This window comes from Corvus hawaiiensis, chromosome 3 (genome assembly GCF_020740725.1).
Source record: "Corvus hawaiiensis isolate bCorHaw1 chromosome 3, bCorHaw1.pri.cur, whole genome shotgun sequence".
NCBI lineage: Eukaryota > Metazoa > Chordata > Aves > Passeriformes > Corvidae > Corvus > Corvus hawaiiensis.
The window spans coordinates 4,511,976-4,539,281 of NC_063215.1; the positions used below are offsets into that span (position 1 = coordinate 4,511,976).

The 27,306-nt window shown below is 44.1% G+C and overlaps 1 protein-coding gene across 9 annotated transcripts in view; it reads right to left on the minus strand.

Annotated features, from left to right (window-relative positions):
• Window positions 1–8,386: 8,386 nt before the first annotated feature.
• TFAP2B (transcription factor AP-2 beta) overlaps window positions 8,387–27,306 on the minus strand; it is a 34,522-nt gene continuing 15,602 nt past the window's right edge. For 3 of the 9 annotated variants that reach the window (XM_048298519.1, XM_048298518.1, XM_048298522.1), the window contains 6 exons: window positions 23,240–23,314; window positions 22,756–22,975; window positions 20,102–20,220; window positions 17,282–17,423; window positions 15,003–15,262; window positions 8,387–8,479 (listed from right to left, as the gene is read on the minus strand). In XM_048298519.1, the coding sequence (XP_048154476.1) occupies window positions 8,430–8,479; window positions 15,003–15,262; window positions 17,282–17,423; window positions 20,102–20,220; window positions 22,756–22,975; window positions 23,240–23,314 (866 nt within the window). In that variant the 3' untranslated portion in view covers window positions 8,387–8,429. Of the gene's footprint in view, window positions 8,480–9,430; window positions 13,599–14,903; window positions 15,263–17,281; window positions 17,424–20,101; window positions 20,221–22,755; window positions 22,976–23,239; window positions 23,315–27,306 lie in introns of those variants that run through there. The other 6 variants (XM_048298520.1, XM_048298523.1, XM_048298525.1 and 3 more) reach the window with 4 other exon arrangements.

Sequence of the window (27,306 nt, forward strand, 5' to 3'; positions counted from 1 at the left end):
GCCCACCTCCCTCCACGGTCAATTATCATCACATGTGATTAAACCTGCAGTTCTGCACCTATATGGCATTCACATCCATTTATGCTCACCAGCCCTCCCTGGGATGCACATCTGCTCATCACATTCGTGCACGCATGGAAACACCGGGTTTCTTCTTTCATTCTGACAGTGGAGGGGTTTGTTATTTTTTTTTTTTAGTTTTCCTTTCAGTGGCACAAAGAGCACCCACTTCTTGCTGAGGAACAGAAAGACTTGCTGTTCCTGTGGACTCTTGCCCTCTCAGAAAATCACCTTGAATCCTTATTTTATACCTCCTGAAGAATGTATGCTCTGGTAGTCTTTGTTTTAGTTCCTGGTAGGACTTTAAATCAAGGCACCATTTCACAAAATGCTGTGTACTTGAAACAAAAGGCAGTTCCAGCACTGTAGATTCAGGCTGTATCTTTCATCTGGAGAGAGTATGGAGTTTCTTATGGAGGAATATAGTCACCTCCTCAGTCCCCTGTTGCATCCATGGCTATGTTACGAAAGCAAATTCCTGATGTTCCCTGACACATGGACAAGCACTCACCTCTGCAGTGACTCACTGTCCAAGCAGTCTGCAGGCACCTGAGGTAATCCATATAAATAATCCCCTCTTCATGGCTGCATGGCCTTCCTGAGCAGTTGGTGATACGCAGGTGAAATCCTTCTTCTCCCAACATCAGCAAAAATGTTTCAGAGACCACAGACCTGGAGGTGCCCAAGGCCAGGTTGGATGGGGCTCCCAGTAATGTGGTCTGGTGGAACGTTCCCTGCCCATGGCAGGGGAGTTGGAACAACATGACCTTCAAGGCCGCTTCCAACCCAAACCATTCCATGATTCCTTGCTTCTATGACCTTGTCCTTAAGCCCATCATGTCCTACACGAAGACAAGACCTACCTCAGAGGCGTGTGAAGCCCACACAAATCTTAACGAGAAATCTGGGAGGCAATGGGACTGGTTTCACCAGATGCATTCAATTCCAGGAACACTAACCACAGCCATGAATATTAATAAAAGATCAGTAAGAAAAGAGGATAGGAAAAAATGTTGTGTACAGACACTTTAGAGGCATAAACAGAGAAGGCTCATCTATACCAACCCATGTGCACCCACGTGCCCAGATATCACTTTTTTTTTTCCATATTTAAAACCCACAGTCAGTCTGAACCAGACTTAAGAGGAAGCTCTGACAATCTGAAGTAATTTCTAAAGCAGGTTTTGATTTAGGAAGATAAGAAAAAGCTCTAAGAAGCCAAATTTCCAATTGTATATTCCTGACAGAGACTTGGACCTGAGTTTTTATTAATCAAGACAAGAGCCCAACAGAATTCACTCCTAGAAGTAGTGGCAGGTGGTGGGGGAAAGGAAAAATAAGAATAAAAAAAAAGAAAAATAACAAAAACAAAACCTAAACAAACCCCTGCAGGAAAAGACAGAGTCTATGGATAAGTGTCTGCCACCACAATAGGATACACATGGCCTGTTCAAGAATGCTTTTGCAGGAAGCCAGGCCACAAATAAAACAAGACACGTGGTGTGGGGTTGAATTGGCCACTTTTTTAGTAAATAAACAATTGATCTGCATCAAGTAACTCTAAATCATTTAGGAGGTCTTTTTTGATCCCAACCAGAACTAATATGTGCAGATAACCTGCACTTGGCATTATGGTTGTCATTCCCTGTGCATCTACCACCCATCAGAGATCCCAGTTCTGTGTGTCTCAGAGGGGCAGGAGAGCAGAGGAGAGAGAAGATAGGGAGGGACCCAAAGAGGGGGAACAATCTCTTTTCGTCATCCAAACATCTTCAGGACTGTCCAAGTCTGAAGAGATGCAAACCACAGAGGGGGGGACACACCAGTGTCAGTGTCATGGGGATGGCACCCCCATTCCATGCCCACTACTGTGTGTCCTGCCCATCATTCCATGCAGGGAGGACTAAAATAGCATGACTGCTCCTATCATAATTCTTGGCAAAGTCAACAGAAAGTGGTCTGAAAAATATCAATGCATCCTGCCATCTCCTCGTGGAAGGATTAAAAGCCAAATTTATGCCACAACCTGATGACTTTAAGGATGATATTTCTAACAGAAGTATAATGCAACATAGAAAAATTAGAAAGTATTTCACCATAGCATTGTCATGATCAACAAAGATCACAATGGCAACACAGAAATAATATTTTGTCCAAATGCCTTGCAAAACGCTCTCATTTGAGAAGGGTGAGATTCAGGCAAGGCTGCTCTGAATTCTCCAGGTTCACTCCTGTGATTATTGTGGCTTCAGACGAGTTATCCTGCTCCAATGTTCTTGTATGACTTTTATAAGCCAGAGATATTTTGGTCAACATTTTTTCAAGCTGCTGTTGGTTGTTTGCTCCTCATTCTTTTGCAGGACCCTGTATTTTAACCACCATTCTTTTAAAAGCCATGCTAAATGGCACCACTTCATAGTCACTACTCTTACAAATCCTGCAAAAATTGAAGCATTTTGGAAAATCCAATTTGACTCTGATGTAACTGAGATAAAACCTGTGAGCTTCTGCCATACTTAAGGCAAGGATTAGAGAGAAAGGGCAAAGATCTGAGTTCAGAAGAGTGAAAAGCTTTATGGCGAAAGTAAGGATTACAATTAAATCATTTGCTAGGAACATGAAAAAATTTTTTAATGTTGTCACTCTCTAAGAGGTGTATTCTGCTTTTTAGCTGATGATCAATCACTGCCTATTTTGATTTTTTATCAAAATAGGGGAAATGCCTTCAGAGTAATATTTTTCTGGAGGCTTGATCCTGAAAGATCAGACCCAGCCACGAGAGTTCATTGGGATCTCAGCAGAGTTTCTGTGGCACCACTGGCATCCCAGTGCTCAGTTAACCCTCTGTTGAGAGTGTTTTTGTGGATTTACACCCAAAATGATCCAGGTGCGATGTTTGTAGTGGTCTCATTTCCTATGGAGTAAAGGAAGGGAGAAAAATCATACAGCACAATATTTGCCATTGTTAAAACCAAAATGATGATCAGGACAGAGCAGGGAGAGCAACTTTGCAATGAAAAAGATCCCAATCCACATTTTGGGTTCACACCTCTCAAACAGCTTGTGGGAAAATAGTAACAGCGACAACAATAAACACAGGAGCAACAAAAAAGTGGAATCCCAATGCCTGTGCCCACAGTGAGAATAAAAAATGCAAAGCCTGGGCCACCTCGCCTTTAATTTCCTAACTGCTGTTTTGTAAGGCTGTGTCATGCTTCTCAGTTCAAACACGCTTTGGCTCTTTATTATTCATGGGCCTTTTTCTCAGTCAGTGGTGTTGAATAATAAAACAGCCCAGGATCAAATGGGCCAATTCTCCACGCCTGACACCAACTGCTACTGTTCGCTGGGCTCTGCCAAGCGTTGCCTCTGATAATGAGTGGGATTTGGTTAAACAGTAAATTAATGAATAATGAAATATCCAGGTTGATCAGTTAGAGAGCACGCTTGCTTTGCCCCCGGCCAAGTGCTCGGGGCAGAAATTACTCTCAAACGGCACTTGCCTGTGTGCTGGGCTGGATAACTATTTTACAGCCTATTGCTTGACAGGATGTTGGGAAGGGGGCGAGGTGAAGGGGGGAAGTCGGGGAAGCAGAGTGGAGAGGGCAATCTCCTCATCACCCCGCATGGAGGAGAGAAGGGGCCGCTTTGGGGTTGTGCAGACCCCCCTAGAAAGAGGAGAGGGTTGCAGGGTTGAAGGAGGTCGTGATGAGGCTGGATGAGCTCCCTCTTAGGTCTTCCTCCCTCTTCTCCCGACTTTTTAATTATTATATCGGTGTTGGCATTATTATTATTACTATTATTATTATTACTAATATACCCTAGTCAGGATTACCTTGACCCTGGCTATCACTGGGGTTAACCCAGACTTCCCCCTTTCCCCATCACTATCAATTCTCGCCTCCATCAGCCCTGTCCGAGCGTGTTTCAGAGCGGGGCCACCCCTCCTGGTGGGGCTTGGAGCTCAGACGGCAGAAAGAGCCTCCCGGAGCTGTGTGTCAGGTGTTTGGGGCGAATAAAAGAGCCTGTGAAAGGCTCTGCCTGCACGGGATGGGGCACAGAAACAGAGAGATGGAAAAAGCAAGTGCGGAAAGGAGAAAACAACCCTGAATCCTTCATTTTAATAACCCCGTACCCTTCATTTTCTGCATCGGGAGTAATAAGTAGCTGTGAAATATTTCCCGCAGGTCAGTAACACAAGCACGTGTATGTACACAAACACACAGGCACGATTTTTACCGCTAGAGAAGGGGAAAAAGCTCCCACACCCGGAACTGTACCCCAGCCCAGGGTGTTTATTTGGGGTGCTAGTATTGCTCCAAATCAGCGAGAAAACCGCTACAATTATCACCTTTTATCCAGAAGGGAAACTCTGTAACCAACTCACCTTTTTTTTTTTTTTTTTTTTTTAATGGTTATTCTTTCCAAACTTTCCAAACAAGCCCGAACTTCCTAAACCAGAGCAAGGAGTGCGAGGGAAAACCCTATATACATACTAAAAGTAAAAGAAGAGAGTAGAAAACCCATCTTTTTCCAAAATGCGAGTTTTCGGGTCGGGGCTCAGTTACTTTCGCTTGTCTCATGTCACTCCTAAGTTAAAGTTTAGAGAAACCTGTGAAGCATAAGGAGAAGGAGGTCCCCGCTCTGCCTCGGCCATCGCCCCCGTCCTCCCCCAGCTGCCGGGCGCAAAGAAAAGCCTCCAGGCGCCGGCTGCGGTGGCAAGGTCCCGGGAAAGCAGGTTTGGAGGGGTTTAACGAGAGCCTCCTTCATTTTCCCAGTGTTCATTCATCTGACGGAACGGCGTTGTGCGAGTGTAGGGAGGAACAGGCTTCTCTGGGGCAGGTTAGAGCCGGTGTTTGCTTTATTTCTCGAGCAGAACCACCTCTCACATTCACCGTCTCACCTTAATATCAAAATCCAGAACTTTTCGTTTTCAAGTATTTCGCTTCGTTCCTTCCTGCTCGCCAATTTAAAATGCATTTTTTACTCCAGACTATTTTCGTGAAAACCATTTACCCAAAAAAATGTTTTCTAGTCCCATTTGCAGTTCTTCCACCACCACCCCCCACCCTTTTCCCATCATTACCAGTTATTATACTGTGATTTTCCATACAGAGCTGGAAACAGGCTCCCTTTTTCCCAGCCAAATTAGGTTCCACTCTGCACTGGAATAAAGCGGAGTTTACCGGTGACCGCGGCTGATCTCTCATCCCCATCGTTGCTCACAGGTTTTTGGGAAAACTACAGCTTTCGGTTAAGTTACTGGGAGTTTCACAGGAGCAACAAAATTGCCAGGTGATGCTTTGTGCACGGAGATAAACTATTGTTAGTGCTGATTTCATGAGGCAAAATATCTTCACTGGTACTTTGATGCATTTTTACAAGGAAAATAAATGCCCACACGCATTTCATTCACATTGGTGTTTTAAACTAGTAAAACCATGGATATAATTGCAATTGCAGAGAATGCTCTTATTAAAACTCAGCACGCACTGGTCTATCACCTGGAAGAGACCAAAGGTTTCTGTTTTAAAGGAAATGTTCCTCTGGTCCTGAGGAAGCATCCTCCTCTCATGCTATCAGGAGACGCAGACAATTTTGCCGTGTACTTAACAGGACTAATAATCACCGTCACAGCACTTCCCCACGCTGGGGAACCGTGCAGGTCCAGTGTTTGCCTTTGTAGTAAAAACACCTTGCAAATGTTAGATTTGGGTGGTTTGAGGGTTATTTTGGTTGTGGAATTTTTATATACATTTGCCCCATTCGGGGCCGGAGGGGGTAAAAAGATTCTGAAAATTCGGGTGAGAAATACATGCACAAACACACACACACACTTTTTTTTTTAGTTTTGATGTTGTTTGGAGGAAGCTCCAAAGTAATTGCAGTCATTTCGTAATTGCGTGAGATTCTGGGGTTTTTCTTCTTCATATTAAGCAGAGAGTATAGAGACACTCTTAACTCGTAAAGCCCCAGAGATTTATCCCTCCCTGCCCCAGGACGCATTCACAGGCAGGTAATAGGGGTAATCGGGGCAGCCCTTCTTCCGCTGGGACACCGGGATGTGCGGGAAGCAGCAGAGCCCAGCCCTGAGGGGAGAGCTCCGGGAAGGACCGGCCCCTCGCACCGGCTGGACTCTCCTGCAGCGGTTAAATTCCGAAGGCAAAGACAAGGAGCATATTTGGTTTTCCCTTAACTCCTAAAAGACAATAGTGGAACCAACTCACTCTTGTGACACGAAATATAGCACAATGTCCTGGTACAGCTGTGCACAGACACACTTCCAGCTACAGGGGAAAAAATATGTGTGGATGCCTGTTTACGAGACAGACAGAGAAAACGAAGGAATTCGGTGAATATACTGGTCCTGGGGATTATTTAAGACATTTGACTAGTTCCGTCATAGGGACACCAGATGTTATTTATAAGGTCTCGTATAAATATGGGCCATACCATGCAGGTGGGGAGGGAAAGGCGGAAAAAAAAGCCAGAGGAAGGAAAGAAAGAAGTTCACCCCAGAGGGATGAAAGACAACACCGATGTTTATAACTATATAAATCACGCTGAAGTTTTGTAATGGAAACTAGAACTACCTGGAGTTTATAGGAAGAGAATGGGACAAGGCGGGAGAGGCGGAGGGAGGGAAGGTCCCTGCTGGTCATGGCTGGGAAAGCAGATGAGAACCCAGCGCCGTGGAGAGGGGAGGTGGTGCTGAGCTGGGGTACGGCTGCCTTTGCTGGGGTTACTGCGGCTGCTCCCTGGTTTTATCCTTAGCTGGAGAAAGTGTGAGGAGGAAGACTAGGACATAGGTAGGTAGGTAGGTAGGTAGGACGAGAAAGAGAAAGAGAGGAAAAGAGAGAGAGAGAGAAGGAGAGAAAGAGACAAAGAGAGAAAGAGTGAGAAAGAGAGAAAGAAAGAAAGAGAGAGAAAAAAGACAAAGAGAGAAATAGTGAGAGAAAGAAGAGAGAAAGAGAGAGAGAGGGAAAGAGAGAGAGAAAGAGAAAGAGAGAAAGAAAGAGAGAGAGAAAGAGAGAAAGAGAGAAAGAGAGAAAGAGAGAAAGAGAGAAAGAAAGAAAAAGAAAGAAAGAAAGAAAGAAAGAAAGAAAGAAAGAAAGAAAGAAAGAAAGAAAGAAAGAAAGAAAGAAAGAAAGAAAGAAAGAAAGAAAGAAAGAAAGAAAGAAAGAAAGAAAGAAAGAAAGAAAAAGAAAGAAAGAAAGAAATCTGATCTTGTCTTGTTGAAGATGGCTGAGAAAATGTAGTGGAAAAGAGGAGATCATCAGGAATACTCCTGCTTTCCTGACGCCACTTTTCCAGAGCCCAGTGTTCCTGTGTCCGAGCTGGCTGCACGGCGAGGGGAGCGGGAGGAGACCCCGGCCCGGGGGGAGGCAGGACACACCACTGCCTCCCGAAGCAGCGAACTGCACTTTATTATAAACGCATACATAGATGTGCTTTGAATTTACCACCTTGACACAGTCGCCGGGAGCCTGGGAAACTCGGGGTGAGCCCTTCCTCGTCTCATCGGGTCCCGTTTTAAAGGGAGCCCTCGATTTCCACAAGCGGGTGCTTCTGCTGAGTTACAAGAGAGCTTTTCCCGGTGCATTTGTTTTTGTTTTTGTTTTGGGGTTGGTTTTTTTTGTTTGTTTTTTGTTTGTTTGTTTTGTGGGGTTTTTTTTTAATCCCCTTTTTATATAACTGTTGCACAGTCCTTTAACAACACAAAAACTTCCTGATCCCCCCCCCTCCCTCCAAACAACCTTCCCCCAGACTCCGCTGGGAATGGCGAGGGCTGTTTTGGAAGGTTTCATGCAAAACATGTGCTCTACTAAAAATAATACCATTGGTGCGATTAAAACAAAAGCAAACTAAACAAACTAAAAAAGCGTGGCATGCATCCTAGCTTTGGGGAATCAGCTCCAGTGCTATTCCCAGCCCACCGGCGTCCTTACCCCCACACCTGCACACAGCTGGATCAGAGGGACAGAGGATGAGAGGTTTGGGGGTCCCCGCTCCCCGCCCTGCAAAGTTCCGGTAAAAATTAGGAAAGGGAAAACAGGGGGATTCCCTTTGCTCTTTCTCGCGCAGCTCCGCTGCTCCCCCACCTTGTTTTCCCCCTGCTCGGACCCCGGGCGCTGCTGTCCCAGTCCCCCCCCCATCCACCCACCCGCCTCCTCCATCCCGGGCCCCACAAACTTGCTCCGGGCGTTTTTGCCATCACACCACGGAGAGAAAGTAGGTCACGGCTGAGTCCAAGCCTGGCTGAAGCCGAGGCAGCCGAGCCTCGAAAGCTTTCCCATAGAACACACTTTGGGGTCGTCGTTTGCAATGTTGTTTGGTTTTGGTTTTTTTATTATGATGAAGATGATGATTTATTTTGGACACCATGGGCGATCAGCTGAGCCGGCTCCTGTAGTCCAAGCTGGAAGGAGAGGGAGAAGGGAGGTAGTTTGGGAGATGGAGGTGGGGATGGATTTATTTTTTGCTATTCCCCCATCCCCTCCGAGAGAAATATTAAGTTGCAAAAACCGATCCACCGCTTGTCAGGGCTCCTGCACCTCTCTGCCTGCGCTCTCTAACCACTGACCGCTCTCTCTAAAAACCAACAGATAAACCCCAACCCAGACGATCCTTCAAACCGGGTATTTAATTGAAATAGTTCACCGCAGTAAAAGCGAGGTTTTAAACCGGTTTTCCACCCTCAGGGCTCCGTTCGAGCACACGTGTGTGTTTGTTTTCAGGGTGACTGTGCGGAGGGTTAAATTGACAGTCCTTTCCAGGAAAAAATAAAAAAAAAAAAAAAGAAAGAAAGAAAAAAAAAACGGGGGAAAGGTGTTTTCTATAATACCAGTAAAAAACAATTAATTAAAAAATCCTGATGCCCTCATCTGGTCCCCCTCCTGTTTCCCCCAACCTCAGGGTAAACCCCAAGTCACTCCGGAGTGGCTCCGGGTTCGCCCTGGGGATCCGGATCTCAGCTCTGCGGCGATTACAAACCTAAATAAAGCCGATTTGGGAACGAAGGTGAAGGGAAGGGGGAAGGGGGAGAAAGAAGTTTTCATTTGAATATTTCCTCTTGCTAATAGCTGGTGCTGCAAGTGTTGACCCAAAGGTAGAAAATAAACCCGCATTGTGAACACGAACATCACTCCCGATCTCCATATAAGAGTATATATAAATACACATCTATTTACACACATCCAGGTAAGCGTAAGCGAAATGTACAGTAACAGTAACATAGCAGTGGGAGGGAAAAAAAGTTTGCTGATGTTGCAGGTTTACATAAAATTTTCTTTTAACGGCTCATGCTTTAGAAAGAAAAAGATTTACTCCGAATTCAGCTGGTTAAAGCAAAATGAAACAAAAGCTCACGTTAACATGACATGAGGTTTATTATAGGTCTGCTTAGAATGAAGAGGTAAGTGTGGGAAAAAATATGGACACTTTTGAGTCAGACAGAAATAAAATACCAACATTTCTGAGAAGCAATATTTATTGTCTTTTTTTTTTTGTCTTTTTTTTTTAATGTAGAGACATGTCCTGAATTTCCCCAAAGCCTAGATTGGGAAAATAAAGACTTCTTGGCGTTATAAGTAAATCCGTCTGCAGAATCGAAGCAGCACCAACATTCAAAAAAACTGAAGAGGAAAATACAACAAAACACAACAACCTCTTTTTTTTTTATTCTTATTCTTATTATTTATGTAAATCAGGTCATCACTGGACAAGAAACCAATTTCTACCCATTACCATAACAGCTTGTCTATAAAGAACAGAAAAGATTCAGATAGGATACTATCTAGTCAAGCGGGAATTTTTTTTTTTTTTGGTTTTATTTTTTCTTTCTTTTTTGTTAGTTTTTTTATACTTTTCGTTTTTAAATTCCCCCACCCATTCACAGAGGTATAGAGTCACAGATAAATAACCCAAAAACTACTTGCTCGCCATATTTACACATTCCCGTTAAATTAAGCATAAATAAATATATACAAACTCAATACTGAATGCCTCTCCGCATTTCTTCTCAGGAAGAGTCTATAAACTGATATTTCTCACTGCATGGTCAGATTTTTCAAGAAGAGGAGGTGAAAGGGATCGTTTGGGGCATAAAAGGAGAATTTTTTATTATTTTTTTCTTTCATCTTTCCCGTTTCTCATTCACTTTTTCAGAGCTTTGCGTTTGTTTGGGTCTTTTCTTTTTTTTCTTTTTTTTTGCCTTTATTTCTCGCTGGCACACAGTGTTTCGTCTCTCTCGAAATGTTCAGGCATTTGCCAGTGTGTTTGGGGAGGTTTTCTTTTATTTTTTTTCCCTTTGTATAAGAAAATATACTATTTGTAAAAAGCCTACGGTCTCTCTCACACAGGGAAGCCGGAGGGGAGCGGGAGGTTGTCTGGATTGATCTGGTAAATGCTTACGGCAGCTGAAACAAGCACCAAATTCTCCGAGAAATTTATTAAAACAGAGCCAGACAGGTCTGTGTGATAAACCGGTCAGAAAGAGAGGAGCAGGGGAAGGGAATAAGCCCTTTGGGCACAGCTAAAGGTCTTAAAACCATCCTTCCCCCATCCCTCCCAGCCCCAAATGCAAATCTGGGGATTTGGGGAGAGATTGGTCTGGGATGCAAGGGGACTTTAAACAGCTTCTCACAGAGAATTTCTATTAGGTGGGACAAGACACTACCCGATTTTAAAGAAACCATCGGGTTGTAAAAGGATTCCCATAAAATTGGCTTCTTGTTTCCATCACATCTTGTGTGAATAACAACCAGCAAAAAAAAAAGTCCGGGAGCATATGAAAATAAAGATCTTTCCAACGGCAAATAAAGAATTGTTATTAAAAAAAAAAAAGTGAGACTAAGAATGAAATAAAATTTACAGCAACCCACCTGTTTGGTTTGAAAACAAACTTTTCACGGTCTCTCCTCAAACTTTTCCCTTGAGTTACAAAGCAAAGCTGTTAATCCTCCTGTTTATTGATTTATGATTCCGAGGAAACCAAATCTTTTAATAACTCAATTATCAGATAAACGTCTGAGGTGCCCCGCCAACACAAGTAGTCAGGCTGGGAAAGTGGAGGGGAGCAGCAAAATACCTTCCAGAAGGAGGCTGAGTTTAGTTTCGGGGGGACCTCTGTACTCAGCACTGATAGGAGCCACCTAGAAATGGATGACTCCCTCTGGGACCAGCACTAAGCTAGGGGGAAGGACAGAGAGAGGTGCTCCTATCCTATGTTTTCTGCCTGATTGCATTAAATCATAAACCTCGTGAACTTTGTCTCCACACTTTGGGGAGCAAGTGGGGGGAGCTGCAATCAGTGGGAACTTGGCTTTATTTTGCCTGAGCAATGCATAACCTGGCATTTGCAGTTTGTCTCCTCCAGGTAGAAGGCACAAGGGACAGACTGAAACTCTTCCCTCAACCTGCTCAAGGTTTAGGTCATGGTCCAGGTGACCAAACCTGTGCCTAGGGGAGATTTCAGCAGTAGCAGGATCAGGCCCTCACATGTGTGAGTAGGTCTTTCCACAAGAAGCTCTAAGGGCTCCCTTTCCCCGTTAACACACAGCAGTGGTGGGATACTGTCCTCTGCATTTAAAAGGAGCACTGCCTACATTTCCCCCAAGACAAGGAAAGGCCATTCCCAACATGCCCCCAAAGCCTTCAGCTGGAAGTTCTGGGGTGGCAGGGAAGAGTTTCCCATGGCCCTGCACATGCAGCTGGGGAGGTGGAAGACAGAGCTAATTCGGGGTCTCCCCACACCCAAAAGCCCCCCTGAGCTGGATGATGCTGGAAGGCTGGACCCACAAGCTCCGCACAAAACCTATTTGCAGGGGGCAAACAAGGCAACATCCAACACTTGGTGCTCTGCTCCAATAAACAGGATATTCCCATCAGGCAGAGAAGGGAGCTGTGCTTTCAGGTGGGGCCATTTGTTCCTCCCCAGATCCCTTCTTTCCCTTTCCTGTGCATCACTGCTGGGCCATGCTCTACACTGGATCCTGGATTGTCCTTCCCCAGAGCCCTGATTAACTTTAGGGTGGTTGGCAAGGGGTAAGATTTGGAGGACTGGGGGCTGCCTGGAGGTTGCTTTTCAATCAGGGGGTCCCCAGCCTGCTGGTGGGGGATCCATGATTTGACCACACCTCCTCTGGTGACATCCACAGGGATGTGACAATCCCTGCCATAACCAAATTCACTGGCAGGGACATGCCATGGTCTGAGACTGTCTCTGACTCATCCCAACAGCCCATGGAGAAGGCTGCCTGCCTCAGTTTCCCCATTTTCTCACAGGAGAGCCCCCACAGCACTCTGCCCCAGAAGAACCAAAGGTACATGAGCAAGGAGCAGCTTGGGAGGCGTCAGTGCTCCTTGGGGCTGGATGATCCCTGTATTTCTATTGCTACATGTGTGCAAATCACGAGTAGAGAACAAGAGCTGGGACCTGGCTGCATGAAGATTTGAAAAGCAGAGCAGGCCCTCAGCTGTAACCATGTCTCAGAGAGCCAAGGGCACTAAGGGTGACAAGAGGATCGTTTGCTCTTTTGTTTTGAGAACATTTCATTGAGGGATGTTGGGGGTATTGTTGAATTATTTCTCCCTCACTATCCACTTTGGAAGGTATCTCAAAATTAAAGCAAGGCTAAGCCTTCTCTCTCTCTCTCTCTCTCTCTCTTGTTTTGAGTTCAGGTGTTCCTGCTTGGGATGGTGGGAGTGAGTCCTGCAGCTTTCACAGGGATCCTAGGGGGAAGCCTGACCTTACTGGAATTTTGCCAGTGACTCCAGGAGATTTACCCACACCCAGTTCTGACATAAGCAAAAAGATGTGTTAGTGCACGAGCCCTACCCCACTGAGAAACTCATGCAATTACCCAACACGGCAGGATCCAAACAGAAATTCATATCCTTACACTTCAGCGTTATTTTACCAGAGAAGACAGAGAAATGTATGTAAAAAAAAAAAAAAAGAGGAAAGAAATAAGACTTCCCATTCACCCGCACCACCCCAAATCATAAGCATAAGACATCCTGTCAGACACCAAACCACCAAGAAAAACATTGGAGTTAAGAAGTTTTGCCCCCCTTACCACACCGGCTTGTTCTAAAGCAAGAGTCACAAGACATTAAAAAAAAAAAAAAGCTTTCTGAGAGAAACAGATTTCCTCAGAAATCAGGATATTCCCTGGCAAACCCTCCCCACTCCCATCACGAGGAGCCAGCTCACATGGCAACTCTTTCCTCCCTGGGTACAAAACCCTAGTGCCAAGCAAGTGCAGTAACATTCAACACAGCTCTTATTTTCTTTTCAACAGTACACCTCGATTTCAACTTATATTTTTATCTCGTTCAAATTATTCCCTTTGAGCTTCTTTAAAGAAGTGCACCTACAGAATTCAGTAACAACTGGCTTTGATTTGAAAAAAGCAAAAAAAGCAAAAAAAAAGTATCAGAATATCAGAATTGTGGATTTTTTTTCTCTGTACCTGATATATTGTGTAGGGATCTCTAGTCCTCTTTGAAGAAGCTCATAAGCCAAGCGGGCAAAGCTTTAGGAAACAGAAGAAAATAAAATAGTGCATACTCCTGAGAAAGAATTACATACTCATATCACTCATTTTTTGTTGTTGTTAACAGTTTTTTAAAAATGGGGGAAGATCTCTCTCACACACACTAGTCAAGGAAATTAAGGACTGAAATATTGGCATAGTTAGGAATATAAAACTCCCTAGAGAAAAAGAGGAGATCTCAGAAAATTAAGAAATCAGATAGCGCTGACATTTTACCAGACCTTACTTCCAAAATTTTGCAACCCATTATAGTCAAGGCATTTTACCATCAAAGACAAAATTACTAAATTACAAAGGTATGTTTGCATGCATTAATATGTGTGGCTACGCACACATATTCTCTCTCTATATATGTATATACCCACATATATACATATATATCCACAAACATACATAGGATACACGCGCCCTCCCCAGGGAGTCGGGTGTGCACATACACAGATGCACACACAGCGGCACACACACACCCAGACACACCTGTAAACGCTGGCAATCTAAACAGAGAGTCTGTCTAGACCAGGAAAAAACACAAAATAGTTCTTAAAAAATAGACTTGGCTAATTCAACTGAGCCACGGCGACCCCGAACGTCCCTTCTGGTGGCACCTAAAGTTAAGACGCTGCCGTGAACGCAGCAGGTGTTGATGGCTTGGTGAGGGGTCTGGGAGCTCCCCTCCTTTCCTAGTCTAGACAGAGCCAGGGTGGTGAGATGATGTGGGAAGAACTGAGGGGAATGAGGCCATGGAGTTGCTCAGAAAGGAACACTCTGGAAGATCATTTTAGTCTAGGTGGAGACAGGACGTTGTTCAAAACAACAAAAAAAAAGGAATAAAATAAAAAAAATAATAGCAAGACAGACCGTGCAGCTCAAGAAATCAAAGCACTGACACCAAAAATGTTTCTCCGATTTCTTCCAATAAGTTATTCATTTCTTTCTTTTATTATTATTATTAATTATTATTATATTCCCCTCCCCCCCAATCATTATTTAAAAAATGTGAAAGAACAGAAGTGGGAAAAAAAAAATCCTGGTGGTTGTCTTCACATGTTCCTGGCAAGAGACTCTGAACCACTGGTCTTGCGCCATTGTGCTCCTCTGATCTTAAATTATTGTCTTTCTTTTATTATTATTATTTTTATTTTATTATTATTATTATTTTGTCCTACCTAATAGAATTCTTCCAAAGCCCAATCCAGTATTTTTAAAGCTAAAATTAAGACCGTTTTTTTTTAAAAGATTACCTCTCTCTTTTCTCCTTTTATTTATTTAACTTTTTTTTCTTTTCCTTTCTTTCATTCTAATTTTTTTCCTCTCTCTCTCTCTTTCTCTCTCTCTCTCTCTCTCATTTTCTGTGTTTCTCTTCCTTGTCTCCAGTTTTACTACCTGGTCCTTCGCCAGATGTGTGCCTGTTAGCAGTGTTGTTGTTCAAGAACATCTTGTCCATGCCTTTGAGAGCTTCAGTCAGGTAGTTTTGGAGGGCCGTGAGGGCAGCGCAGATAGCAGGGGCCCCAAAGCCGTGAGTGATGAGGCTGAAGTGAGTCAAGCAGCTCTGAATGCCCGGTTCCAAAATAGGGGTGGGCCGGCTGTTTCCAATGGGCGTCCTGTCCTGGGCCAAGAGATCTGTAAATTCTTTACAAAGTTGCCTGCATGGAAGAGAGAAAGGCAAAGAGAGGGAGAGAGGGAGAGAAGAGCAGTTAGGCTCATCCAACAATTATCTGTGAAAACCAATGGGCAGGTTCAGACCAAAAGTGGTCCCAAGACATGGGATGGGACCTTTCTGCCGCCATCTTTTTCCCCAGCAGTTCTTGGGCACCAGGCATGGTGAGCCAACATCTCCCTGCTCATAATGATGCTCTTCAGGGGATAACACCAGCTCTGGAGATTAAAATCTCTCCAGCAGTCACAAGGATGTTTCTGAAGCACTGTGAAAACTCAGCCCTGCTCGGTGGCTTCAGAAACAACCAGGCTGAAAGGCAGATAGATGTGCCCTGGATCTGCCAAGCACCCATCCTCCTGGAGGCCTGACCCCGGCTCAAAGCAGCTCCCACCAATGCTGTCCCTAAAGGAAAGCGCAGCCATGCACCAAGAACTACTGGGTGACACAGGGACCTGGTACAGGGAAGGGCTAAAACAGAGCTTCTCTGAGTCTGCTCAGGCTGGGCCACCTTACTGAGAAAAATCAGGATTTTGGGACTCCAGGCTGGCTTATTCATGGCATGAGGAAAAAAGCAAGCACTTCCCATTTTATTCTGGGGGTGTGACAACCCAATTAACACATCAGAGCTGACACCTGGCTCTTGGTTGTTTGCCTGCACCTTTGAAAATCAGATTTGATTTTTCTAATGAATTCACACACAATCACTTTCTTTTGCATTACTCTAGTGCAAAAGACATTCAAGTCAACAGGTGCCTGGGTAACACAGAAACCCTGGAGGCTGGTGCAGCTCCCACAGGAATAGTCTTTAAGGGTTCCCAAAGGAATCAGTTTTTTAAGACAGGTGCCTACCCAGGGAGTGGAGATAAAAAAGACCAGCATATTAAAAAATAAAAAGGAAAAAAGAAACCTTTAAAAAAGACATTCAGCTCTCATCCTCTGAAATTCTCTGAAATTCCCAGTGGGTTAAAGGTTTCAGAGGGTGGGGAAAGATAAAGGTCTACTTCTATGTGTATTATCCATTAAGAAAGTGCAAGAGAGGAAACTTTGAATTTGGAGAACAAACAGTAATGAGTCCAACATTTTACATCTTCAAAGAGCAAAGCAGGATCTGCGAGCAATTAAAGTTCTGGGACATTAATATCTTCTGACCCTGCAGAAAAGGGCAATCAAATTCCAATCACGTCTAAAAAACATCTGGACAAATTTGAGCAAATGATTTTTCAACCCTCCATATATTTCTTTAAATTACGCTGTCATCGGAGGCAAGCCACGTCCCAGAGCATGAAGTAAATGAGAGCTGTTTGGGCTGGGATTTTTCTTTCTTTTCTTTTTTTTTTTCCCCTTTTTTTTCCTGACAGACGAAGGTGTGTGAACACTCAGCACCCACTGCCGAGTACCCGAGCAAACCATGAAGCACCCAGTGAGTAGTCTGGAAGGCACAGCCTGGTGTAAATCATCACATACAGAACACCCACCGAGGAAGTCCCAAGGGAGAGAGATGGATTTGGGGGGCCCAAATCGAGAACCATTAGCAGTGCATGGTGGTGGGCTTTTCTTTTTTTCTTTATTTTTTTTCCCTTTTAAAAAAAAATATATATTTTTAATTAAATCGTATGGGAAAGACATTGCAATTTGGTAGCAGACAGACAGGTGTGTGTGAGCAGCAGGAGGGACAGACAGACACGCTGTGGAAGGAAAATACAGATTTTTTGGTCCACTTTCCACAAAAAATGTTTAACTGGGATTGGTTTGAAAATGATATTCTATACCTAGGGGAGCATTGCCTACAACCTCTATAGGGGCAGGGTCTGCTGGCAGGAACCCCACTGCAGAGGGATGCAGAGCTCCTTGGGGCAATTCGAGCATCCTTCCTCCCCGCGGGGCTGTTGGAATTTAGAGCCTGGAAATTCCATCGGCCTTCCAAGCGGGCTCAGAGGAAGAGTTTGAGGAGAAGGAGGGTTTTCTCCTGGAAAGGCAGCAGGGGGTTGGTTAACTTGGCACTCACTTTGTGGCAAGCAGCATGTTTTTCCTGGAGTGGAGGTCGCTGGGGTCCGTGTGCTGTCTGTTCAGGTACTCAGAAACAGCTTTGGCTGGGAACTCCGTTTCACAGATGTACCCAAAATCCCGAGCTAAATGAACGGCTTCACCTGGAGGGAACGAGACGGGGATTAACACCTCCGGGCACCGCCGGCCCCGGGCTGGGCTGGCTCCGACCCGCCGGGACACCGGGCGGAGCCCACCGCCCCCCTGGGAGGCAGCAGCTCCTTTGAGCAGCGTTTGGAAACCCGTTATCACCCCTTCCACCTCAGGGACAGGCTCCATAGCATCCCTTCCACCTCAGGGACAGGCTCCAGTTGTGTGTTTTCCCCCCACCAGCACTATTTTGGGGACAGAAGTCGATGGGACAGATTTTGAGCTGATGAGATTTGTCTTTGCTACACTGCACTCGTGTCGGTCTGTACCCATCAGCTGCTTGTGCAGAACGGAGGGAAGAGTTCACACACACACCCACCACACACACACAAAACTTTACTGGGCCAAAGAAAAATGCGAGGGGAAACTGGTCAAAGCCTGAAAGACTAAAGACCCACTACAGACCCAAACTTCTCTTAAGAGCAGAGAGACCGTTCCTGTTTCAATACCTCAGATCATTGTCCAAAATTTTACAGATGTGGATATATTGTTAATATTAGTGTTGATTTTTTGTGGGACGTTAGAGATACACTTGATGCACACACGGGGCACTTGCATCATTATCACAGTTATCGCCACATCTGTAAAATTATGGAGACAACCGCGTTAAACCCGATGGCAATTTAACAATCTGCATTTTAACTGACCATCATGAAACAAGAACTCCTGTCTGCCGGGTGGAAAGATAACAACTAACGGCAACTTTTTCTGTGAACAAAATCATTATTATTCTAGCTCTAATTCTAATTCACTTTTCCTGCCTGCCTGGTTTCAGGTTTCTTGCCTACAGAGGTTTGTGTCATCCAACTCCTACTGATGTACTTCATGCCACAAGAAGAAGACAGTAGCTGCGGAAAGGAGGAAAAAAGGAGGGGGGAAAAACCCCTCAGACTCTAGAGGGATTCCACCAGATTATAGCTCAACCCCTCTAGAATAAAGCGTTAAACCCTTTAAAGCATCGCCCGAGGGACGAGGGGGAAGGTTTCCAACACGCAGGTATGTCTAATAACCCCAGGACCACGTTATTTTTAACTATCAGGAGTTTCTTTCCAACGTCATCTCCTGCTTTCCAATGCTTCTCGCTAATCATCAAACCGGTTAATGGAGGCGAGAGCACCCGGCAGAGCCTGGAGGGGGGGTTCCCGAGCCGGGCAGGGTCTTCCCAGGCAGCGTTCGAGCAACGCGGGCCGGGACCGACCGGAGCGTTCCTGTTCCTGGCGATACCGAGCAGTACAGGAGCAGCCACGCTAAAGCCTGGCTGCTGGCAGGAGGAAAAAAAAAAAAAAAATAGAGAGACAAAACTCCATCAGGTGCAGCTTCTTCCGAAAGGAAGGAGCTCTCTGGAGGCAAACTGTTGATTTGTAAGGGAATCAGGGGAGAGGAGGGGAATGTACACCTTACTGCACACTTGACACAGATTTTAGCATCACTGCGCAGCCCCACCGGCTTTTGAACCTCACGCCAGTTTCGAGGAGGGGCTGGTGCTGCTGAGAGCAGAGTGCACGGTGTTCCACACACACCGCGGGGGTGAAGCTGCACTAACAGGGTGCTCAAGGGCACTTGTGCCCCCCGAAATGCTTCACACCTCCTATAGCGAGACCCTGTGCTGTAACCTACACTGAGCCTTGCACTCTCGGCATCACACACATGCGTGTACCAGGGGGAGCTCCTGGCCCTCAGCCCCCGTCTTTTTGCGAGCCTTCCTTCACTCTGCAAGCGGCAAGGTCTTGTCGCTCACATAACTCAATCAAAAGAGTTGAAAAGTTAATATCTAGCACAAATATTTATGCTCGCTTTATACGCAGAAGAGATAAGTGGATTATTTATACGCCTCTCAGTGTGTATGTGTAATGCAGATACATATAATTCATAATTGCATCCATACTATTCCAGTTAGGTTTTTTTGGAGGAAATCCAACTTCACTTAGCATAAACACGCACATAACCCTAAACTTTTTAGTGGCTCTAAATTTTCCTTGTCGATACAGAAACAACAAATCAAAGAAACACGCTGGCCACCAAAATGACATTAGTTGAAATGACTTGAAACTTCAGTCTCCCCTGTCTTCTCCCTCAGGAGTAGCTGCTCTCTTTGTTCAGCTCCAGCCACCTAAAGGGAAACCGAGCTCTGCTACTCTTAAATTGCTCTGCTTCATAAAAAAAAAAAAAAAAAAAAAAAAGTAATTTTGTATTATTTCTCCGCACTGAGCATCTTCTGGAGGCCATAAATCAGCTCGGGAGGAGCGAATTAGCGGGAGGATGGAGCAGATCTAGAGTCGGAGATCACAGGGTGGAAACGAATAGCAAAGAGGAATGGGACTGCCCTGCAGAATTACACATGCACACAAATATATACACCTATATCCACACAGACACACTCCCTCACTCTTGCCAGCAGGAGGGATCAATGATCCTCCAGCCAATGACTTCATTTTTGGGAATGGGATCCTTAACCTTGCCGGTGTTCCTCCTAACCCGCCCTGATTTTCACCTCTGCAAGGTTTTCCCACCTGATCCCGAAAGTTGGTCGGGCTTTTTGGTGGTTTTTTTTTTGTTTTGTTTTGTTTTGTGAATGTCAGACAGGAGCTCAGAGCAGGCAGGGGTGTGAAGGGCGCTGCGACCCTCGGCTTACCTTCCACCAGGGAGGTGAGTAAAGTGACATTTGCGGCCTTACGCCTGCCGGCTGGTAAATTCAAACCGATTTTTTCTAGCCTTTCTCGCAAAGATCTCCCCCCGTTTTTCGATTTGGCTCTAGAATTGCAAAGAAATTAACATCGTGATTAACCCCGCAGTGTTCCTGGAAGAAACGTTTAGTCTGTGCAGTCAGCGAAGCCTGGGAGGGTTTTCACTCGATGTTAAGGACTCTGGGGGTGTGGATTTCTGCTCGGGTTTGCTGAGATTTTCTTAATTTCTCCCAGGGGTAGAAGCGGGGATTAACCCATTTTTCTCCCGATTTTATCCAGGGAAATCAAATAACGCCAAACAGCAATAATTAATGGAAAGGTTCTGATCTAGAGAGCAAATGGATATGACACCAACTTGTATTAAGACGGAGTAAAGAGATGGATAGGAAGGCAGAGGAGGATTAAACCCTCTGTTATAACAGGAAAGAGCCAGAATGGGACGAGGGGATAAAAAACCGAATAAATCTGAAAAGTTCGAAGGGAGTGTGTGTGCGCCTGTGGATAAACTGTAAAGGAGGGAAATATTTATTAAACCTTCTCGCGCGTGTGAGTGTGTTCCTGTGCGAGGAGGTGACTCTGAGAGGAAGAGCTCACCTGAGGCAGGGTGCGTTATAAAGAGGGAATGGATCGCCTGGGGGAAGATTGGAATATCTGTCGGAGGTTACTGATAAGGGCTATAAAAGGATGAGTGAGCTATACGTGGGAAATTCAGAGCTATTGTTCGAACGCCCATACATATGTAAACCCCCAGGGATGAAATCTTGCCACCTGCGAAGTCGGGTAGAGTTTTGGCACCTAAGAACAGAGTCAGTCACAACACTCTCTTAATTCTTACTTAAAATTTGTTTAAGAATTAGCAGTCACACTTAGGAAACCAGAAACTACAGAGAAGCCACACTAGCTTCCCACTATTATATATCGAAGTAAATAGGGCTGGATGGCAGAACTGCAAGAGAGCAGTTTTCTATATCTCATCTGCTCTGAACCAAAATCTTGTTTAAAATTTAGATTCAAGATAGGAACTGAAGTCAGCAGCAGCCAATGATTACGGGTTGGGCCACCTCCAGAAATCTGCTGAAGTTCAATAATAATGTTTCTTTACCTTGGTAATTATATTTTCTACAGAGCATCTCTCAGATGTTCTCCCTGCTCTATTTGTAGTTGTACAGAAGGAGCAGGCAGGTTAGCATCTGTAAGTAAAGATCTCTGCTGCTGTCCCTGGCAGCTGAACAATGATTACAGACATTCACGTGGAACAGCAGCTATTTTGGGAGACCCGAATTCTCACGTGTATATTTGGGTGACTGACCGCATGTAGCAGAACTTTACCCCTTTTCTCCAGTCACGGAGCCAGAGCCCTTGACGTCATCACAGAATTTTTTGCGGTGGGGAGGGGGGAACTCCAAACACCAACTTCATTTTAAAGCTCCTTATAACCAACGCATCCAAATTGCTGCTGCAGGAGTTGCCAAGATATTTCCTCCTCTAAGATTAGCAACTTTTATACAGTATCTGAAGTTTATTCATTTTCAGTTTGTATGCATTTGTCTCTGCCTAAAAGTTATGTTTTTTATTACAGTCTACCTCACACACAGAAAATTAAATCTTGTACCCTCTCAGCCTGAGTGGGTGAGCTGGTACCTCATACTGTTGCCTCATGGCTTCTCCCCTGTTGTGACTGGAGATAGAGCCTTAGCTCACCTTTCTTACAGACAAGTCGTGCTGACAATTCACAGTCCCTCAGGCACTGCCAAGAAGAAAAAGCCCTTTCTCCCTGGCAGCCTTTCCAACTAATGGTCCCAGAGCTTAAATTCTTGTTGCTTCTACATAAAAGCACAGTCTCCCACTTGTTATGATGGAGTGGCAACCGGGCCTGTAGGTTGTTCCTTGCTTCCCACTTCCTTCAGTGCCAACAACGCCAGCTATTTTGAGGTCTTCAGCAAAATCCACCAGGGCATTAGTGGTGATTCGCACAAATGTTAAGCAGCAAAGGCCTCAAGACCAGCTGTGAGTGATTCCTCTAGCAACTTTCTCTGTGTGAAGCATTTTTTCTGACTTTCAGAGCTACCTGTTGGTGGTTTTTCTTTAGTCAGGTACCTGCATACCTTACAGTTTGCCTATCAGATCCCTGCCAATTTCTTGTATGACACCAGGTGTCATAATTGCCATAATTGCCTGATCATTATTGCCATATAGAGGAAGCCTCGTGGGTTTATCTAGGAAATCCCTAGAAATACATCAGGTCCTGAAATAATTCCAGTTCGTCCTGAAACACGCCCATCATGGCATTTTATTTTGTCCACTTTCTAAGAGAGAAGTGTGAGGAGGAGAAAAGATAGAAAGTGTGTGCATGGACAAGGAGAAAATCTTTCCGTCTCAGTTCCTTCATTTGTGGCTAAACAAGGCCAAATCCTTGTCTCCTCTCCATACATCCATCCCAGTGTCTGAACACAGCATATTTTCACCTTATCACCAGCATTACATGCACAGGCTCTATCAATAGGACCAATGCATATTTGAAATCATCATTACTGTTGACCAAGGATTTCTGGTGCATGCATGGAGGCCCAGACACATTCACACATTTGCCCCAGACTCTTACCTTCTAAGTACTCCTCCTAGGAGAGATGCATTCAGACACTCTGGAGGGGAAAGGCGTCTTTGAACTTCTCCCACAGTTACTTTATACTTTGAAGTTGAGCTAAGCAAAGACAAGCGGCCAGGTACAGAGCAAAACACCTCTCCGGTATTGACTGAAATTCCACCCAGGAAGCCATCTTTATTCATCATCAAAGAAGTAACAGATTTTGGAGGAACCGGAACTGGAGAAAGAAAAGGGGAGGAGGGGAGAGAGAAACCATCAGGCCACAAAGGAGAACAGGATAACCACAGTCTCTCTCACATGCACAGAACAGCAAAATGAAAGGGAATTTTGAATCTCTGGCTACCTCCAGCAACCTAAAGGGTGCTGCTCCCCCAACCTCTAGGAAATTGCTCCATGAATGATGGATGGAGAGAAGGGTGGTACAGTACAGCCTCTATGCAGGGTTTGATCATTGGGAAATAAAATACATATTGGCAAGCACCTGGCAACTTTCGGGTTTGAGCCTGTGTCTCACCCAGAGCCCCCCGATGCCTTTTGTACAACGGACAGCGCCTTTCTGGAGGGGAAAAAAAGAGGAAAATTTACTTTTTTTTGGCTAATGTTTCCATTACTGCTAAGCTGAGCCAGGAATAAATTCACTACACAAAGGGAGTTGCTGTCTTAAATGAGTATCAAGGCTGGAGGATACAGCAATGAGAAGACAGCTCTGTTATTGCTTTGTGTTTTTATTAAGTCTGGTTTATGAAATAAAATGAGTCTTTTCCTTCAGAAAAATGAACACCAGGAAAAAATATCTGGTCTAACCATGGTGTTCTCCACTCTGATCATATTGTGCTGTCCGTGAATTAGTAGGAACTCTCCTGCCCCTAAATAAAACTGATTTAGTTACTGCAACACATATTTAAAAGTAGTTATAGGGAAAAGTAAAAAGAGAATGATAAAGTGAAATTAACAAAATAAAACCATGTTGTTCTCTCCAAGATAAAATGAAGTATTTCCTTTGTCTGAGAAACCAGTGAGGTTATTTTAAGAGTAACCAAGGGGATTATAAAGAACAAATTCCTATAATAGCAACCAGACACACTCAGAAATAAACAACAAAATTGGTTGAACTAAAACTGAGAGCCATTCCCCCGTGACATGAATTTTGTTTACAAATGAACTTAAATAGCTCTCTCATAATTGTGTGTAACTGTTATGATTTACAGCAGGTGCTCTAATCAATCACCCAATCACTTTAATTTATAGGGAGCCTTGCTGCATTTTCCCAGTTGTTTCATTTCTGCAAGTAATTGATAACAAACCATACTTAAGGTATGTTTTATGCAAGAGTTAATAAAAGCTGACAGCTGCTACTGCTGCTTCCTCTTGGATCCGCGGCAACACGCATTTCCTTATAGAAAATATACACTGAAATTGGGGCTTTTGCTGGTGGGAGAGCCCTGGCAGTTTCCAGCGGGCATGTTTCAGAGGAGAAGACTAATTGATTACACACCCTCTTTGAGCAGATACTGCTCCACAATCTCCCGTTTCCACTCAATCAATTGCAAAACCAATTCGGCAAATAATAAGGTTCTATTATGCACATATGCCAGCTATTTAGGTAGTTATAATACATGTCAGTTAAGTCATAACAGCCCTGTTTATTTGCAACATATCTGGAGAATCAAACCATTAGGGTTGAGCGGATATTTAAGTCGTCTGGAGCTGCTAAACAATAAGATCGGGTATCCTAATATATTACCAAGTGCTAACTACTGGGCAATTGCCAATTTTATAACCTCAGTGCATGGAATAGACACAACCGTGTTTCACTGTTTTTATTACAGATCATTTCCTACTGCCAGACCAGACCCCCACAATAAAAGCTCTATAACAGCTAAAAACCAAAAGGCATGTCGATTTTAGATATACATATTGCTTCGTATGCCTTGTATACAGTCTCCAGTATAAACAAATTATTTTGAGTGGCTTGACTTCAGGGAATCGGAAAGTGAAATGGATTCCTATTTCTCTATTATTTTTAGTTAGGCACTTTATGCAGCTCATAAAGGTGGTTTCAAATAGTTTGAGAGCGGCTCAGAAACAGTTATAAAAGAGTTAGAGGCCTGCTCCTGCTTTCGTTGCTGTTATTAGGAATTTTTTTGCCATTGATTCTATAGGAAAAGACTTGTTTGTACATCAGAGGCAGTTCCAGCAGACCAAAAAATTGTATTTATATTTTCCCCCTTGTTATACATAAGCGTATCTCTTATTTCATGCACAATGATCTGTTTGAGTGAAGCATCAAGTAGAAAAAATAGAAATTAAAAAAGAAAAAAAAAAAGTTGTATTAAAGCAGTGCCACCAGACAGATTTTCATGACTGGCATTTTTTTCTTGGGACAAACACACGGGCTGTGCAGTTCGAGTACACCTTCACCGTGGCTATATTTAGTGACCAGTTTATCAGGTCACTGTCCAGTGAACTGAGAAATTAAACAAGAGGCAGCAATTCCACGAACATCTGATCTTAGTCCAAACTCACTAAAGAGAGAAGGACCCGTGCAATGCTTAAATGTACCTCACCCTGCTCGCTTTGGCCTTTTGGAGCACTCATTACATTAGTTAACCTTTGAATTATGGATTTTCACGTGCTTGGTGTTTTTTTTCTTCTCCCTTGCAAATTGCTTTTGGGAAGCAGGCTGGCTCCCTTCCCTGCTATGCTGAGAGCTCCTCAGCTTCTCTTCCTAGCAGTGTTTCCCTGAAAAGAACGACATGAACAAACCCATCAGCTGGAGTCTGATAGCTCTGAACCCATCTGAGAGGCTTGCCAGGCGGTGTAAGCATATCTATCGCAATTTCATAGCTTCAGAGAGATCTGTTCTATCTGGGCTCTATATCTTCTGTAAATTACCTAATGCTGCCTCAAAAAAGTGTTTGCCATGGAATGAATTATCTCTATCTATATCATATCTATATGTTTATCATGGCTGGAGCTTTTCAGACACAGCCCAGACATCAGCAGAGATAACAGAACGTGGAGCTTTTGTGGGTGAGGAGATCTCCACGTCCATGCGTGCAGCTGCGTGTGTCAAATCCCTGCGCGTATGTAAATAAACCCGAATGCAGAGGATATTTTTAGCCGATATCAACTTCCCCAGTTGGTTAGGGACTGCCACAAATGCTGAAATGACACAGAATAACACACACATATCCACGCGGCGTCCCCACCATTCCTGCTCTCACTTTATCCCACTTAGTTCTTGTTATCCCCAGCAAAAGCTGTTCGATTTTCTTTCACTCCCAAATTCTATTTGCTGCGTGTGTGTGAGCACTCACAAATACATCATTCCCCCTTTCAAAATCTCTGCCTCCTCCCTTCCTTTATACTTCTTTATTTACCTCCTTTGTCTCTCTTTTTCTTTCCTCTCCTTTTCCACCTCTTTATCTCTTCTTCCTCCCTTTTGGTTTTTTTTTTTGGTTTTTTTTCTCTCCTCCTGTGGTTACTCCCAGCCTCTTTGTCATTTCTCCCCCTTCCATTTCTCTTCAGCTTATCAATAAACCGGGAGAGCAACAGTAGCCGCTTGATTTGTTAGTAATTATAAGCATACTGTTCCTGCAAACGGGATCTCTAGATGAGTGAGATCGCTTTAAAACGACAGCAGGAAATGGTGGGGAAATGGAGCATGGCGAAACTCAGCGTGAAGCTTTCAGTTCTTTACATGTTTACAATTTTCTGTGCATACATTAAGTCTTAGGCTTCTCCTTTTTTTCTTTCTTTTTTTTTTTTTGGTGGTGGTTTTCTGTTGCGTTGCTCGCCAAAAACATGTGAAAATGCGCACAAATGTGAACGCACAAGTGGAAATGGGGTGAAAAAAGTTGTTTTAACGACAGTAAAACTAAAGAAATAATAGATTTATGTCCTGCAAACAGCTGCTTAAGAAGGGTTTAAGCTATGGATATCATTGCAATAACCCGGCTGAATAATATGGTAGTCGAACAGCCAGTCAAATAATCAATCAGAAAAATTATTTCTTGTATTTTTTACTAAGAAACGTCCTGGACAAATTAATTACTAATAAACTATCAAACTACTTTCAATTTTTTTTTACTCTGCCTACTGGGCTTTAAATGAGTAAAAAGTTCTTTGTCCATGCTAACAACAGGACTTTGCTGTAACTGGTGATTTGCTCTGACTCTGTAGCCAAGCCTAAAACGTCCAGGAGCAGCATCTTAGACGCTGAAACTAAAGAGACCCGGATCTTATCTTAATTTTAAGGAACAAATATGAAAATTGCGTGTTCATCTCCCATTTCCTTCTGTCCTCCTCGTCCCCTCCTCTCCTCCCGCCCCTCTCCTCCACCGCAGTCCCCGTCCCCTGAAAGCCAGGACTAAATTTCAAAGTGGAATGTATTCCCTCGAAACTGTTTTGCATTTAATTAAAGGGGATCCTTAGGTTCAGCGGGTAATTCAGGAATAAGCACGAAACTGAGTGGCATTGAAGCAACATCTCTTGAGCCCCAGATCTATCACCTGAAAAGCTGAGGCCGGAGTGGTTTTCAGTTAA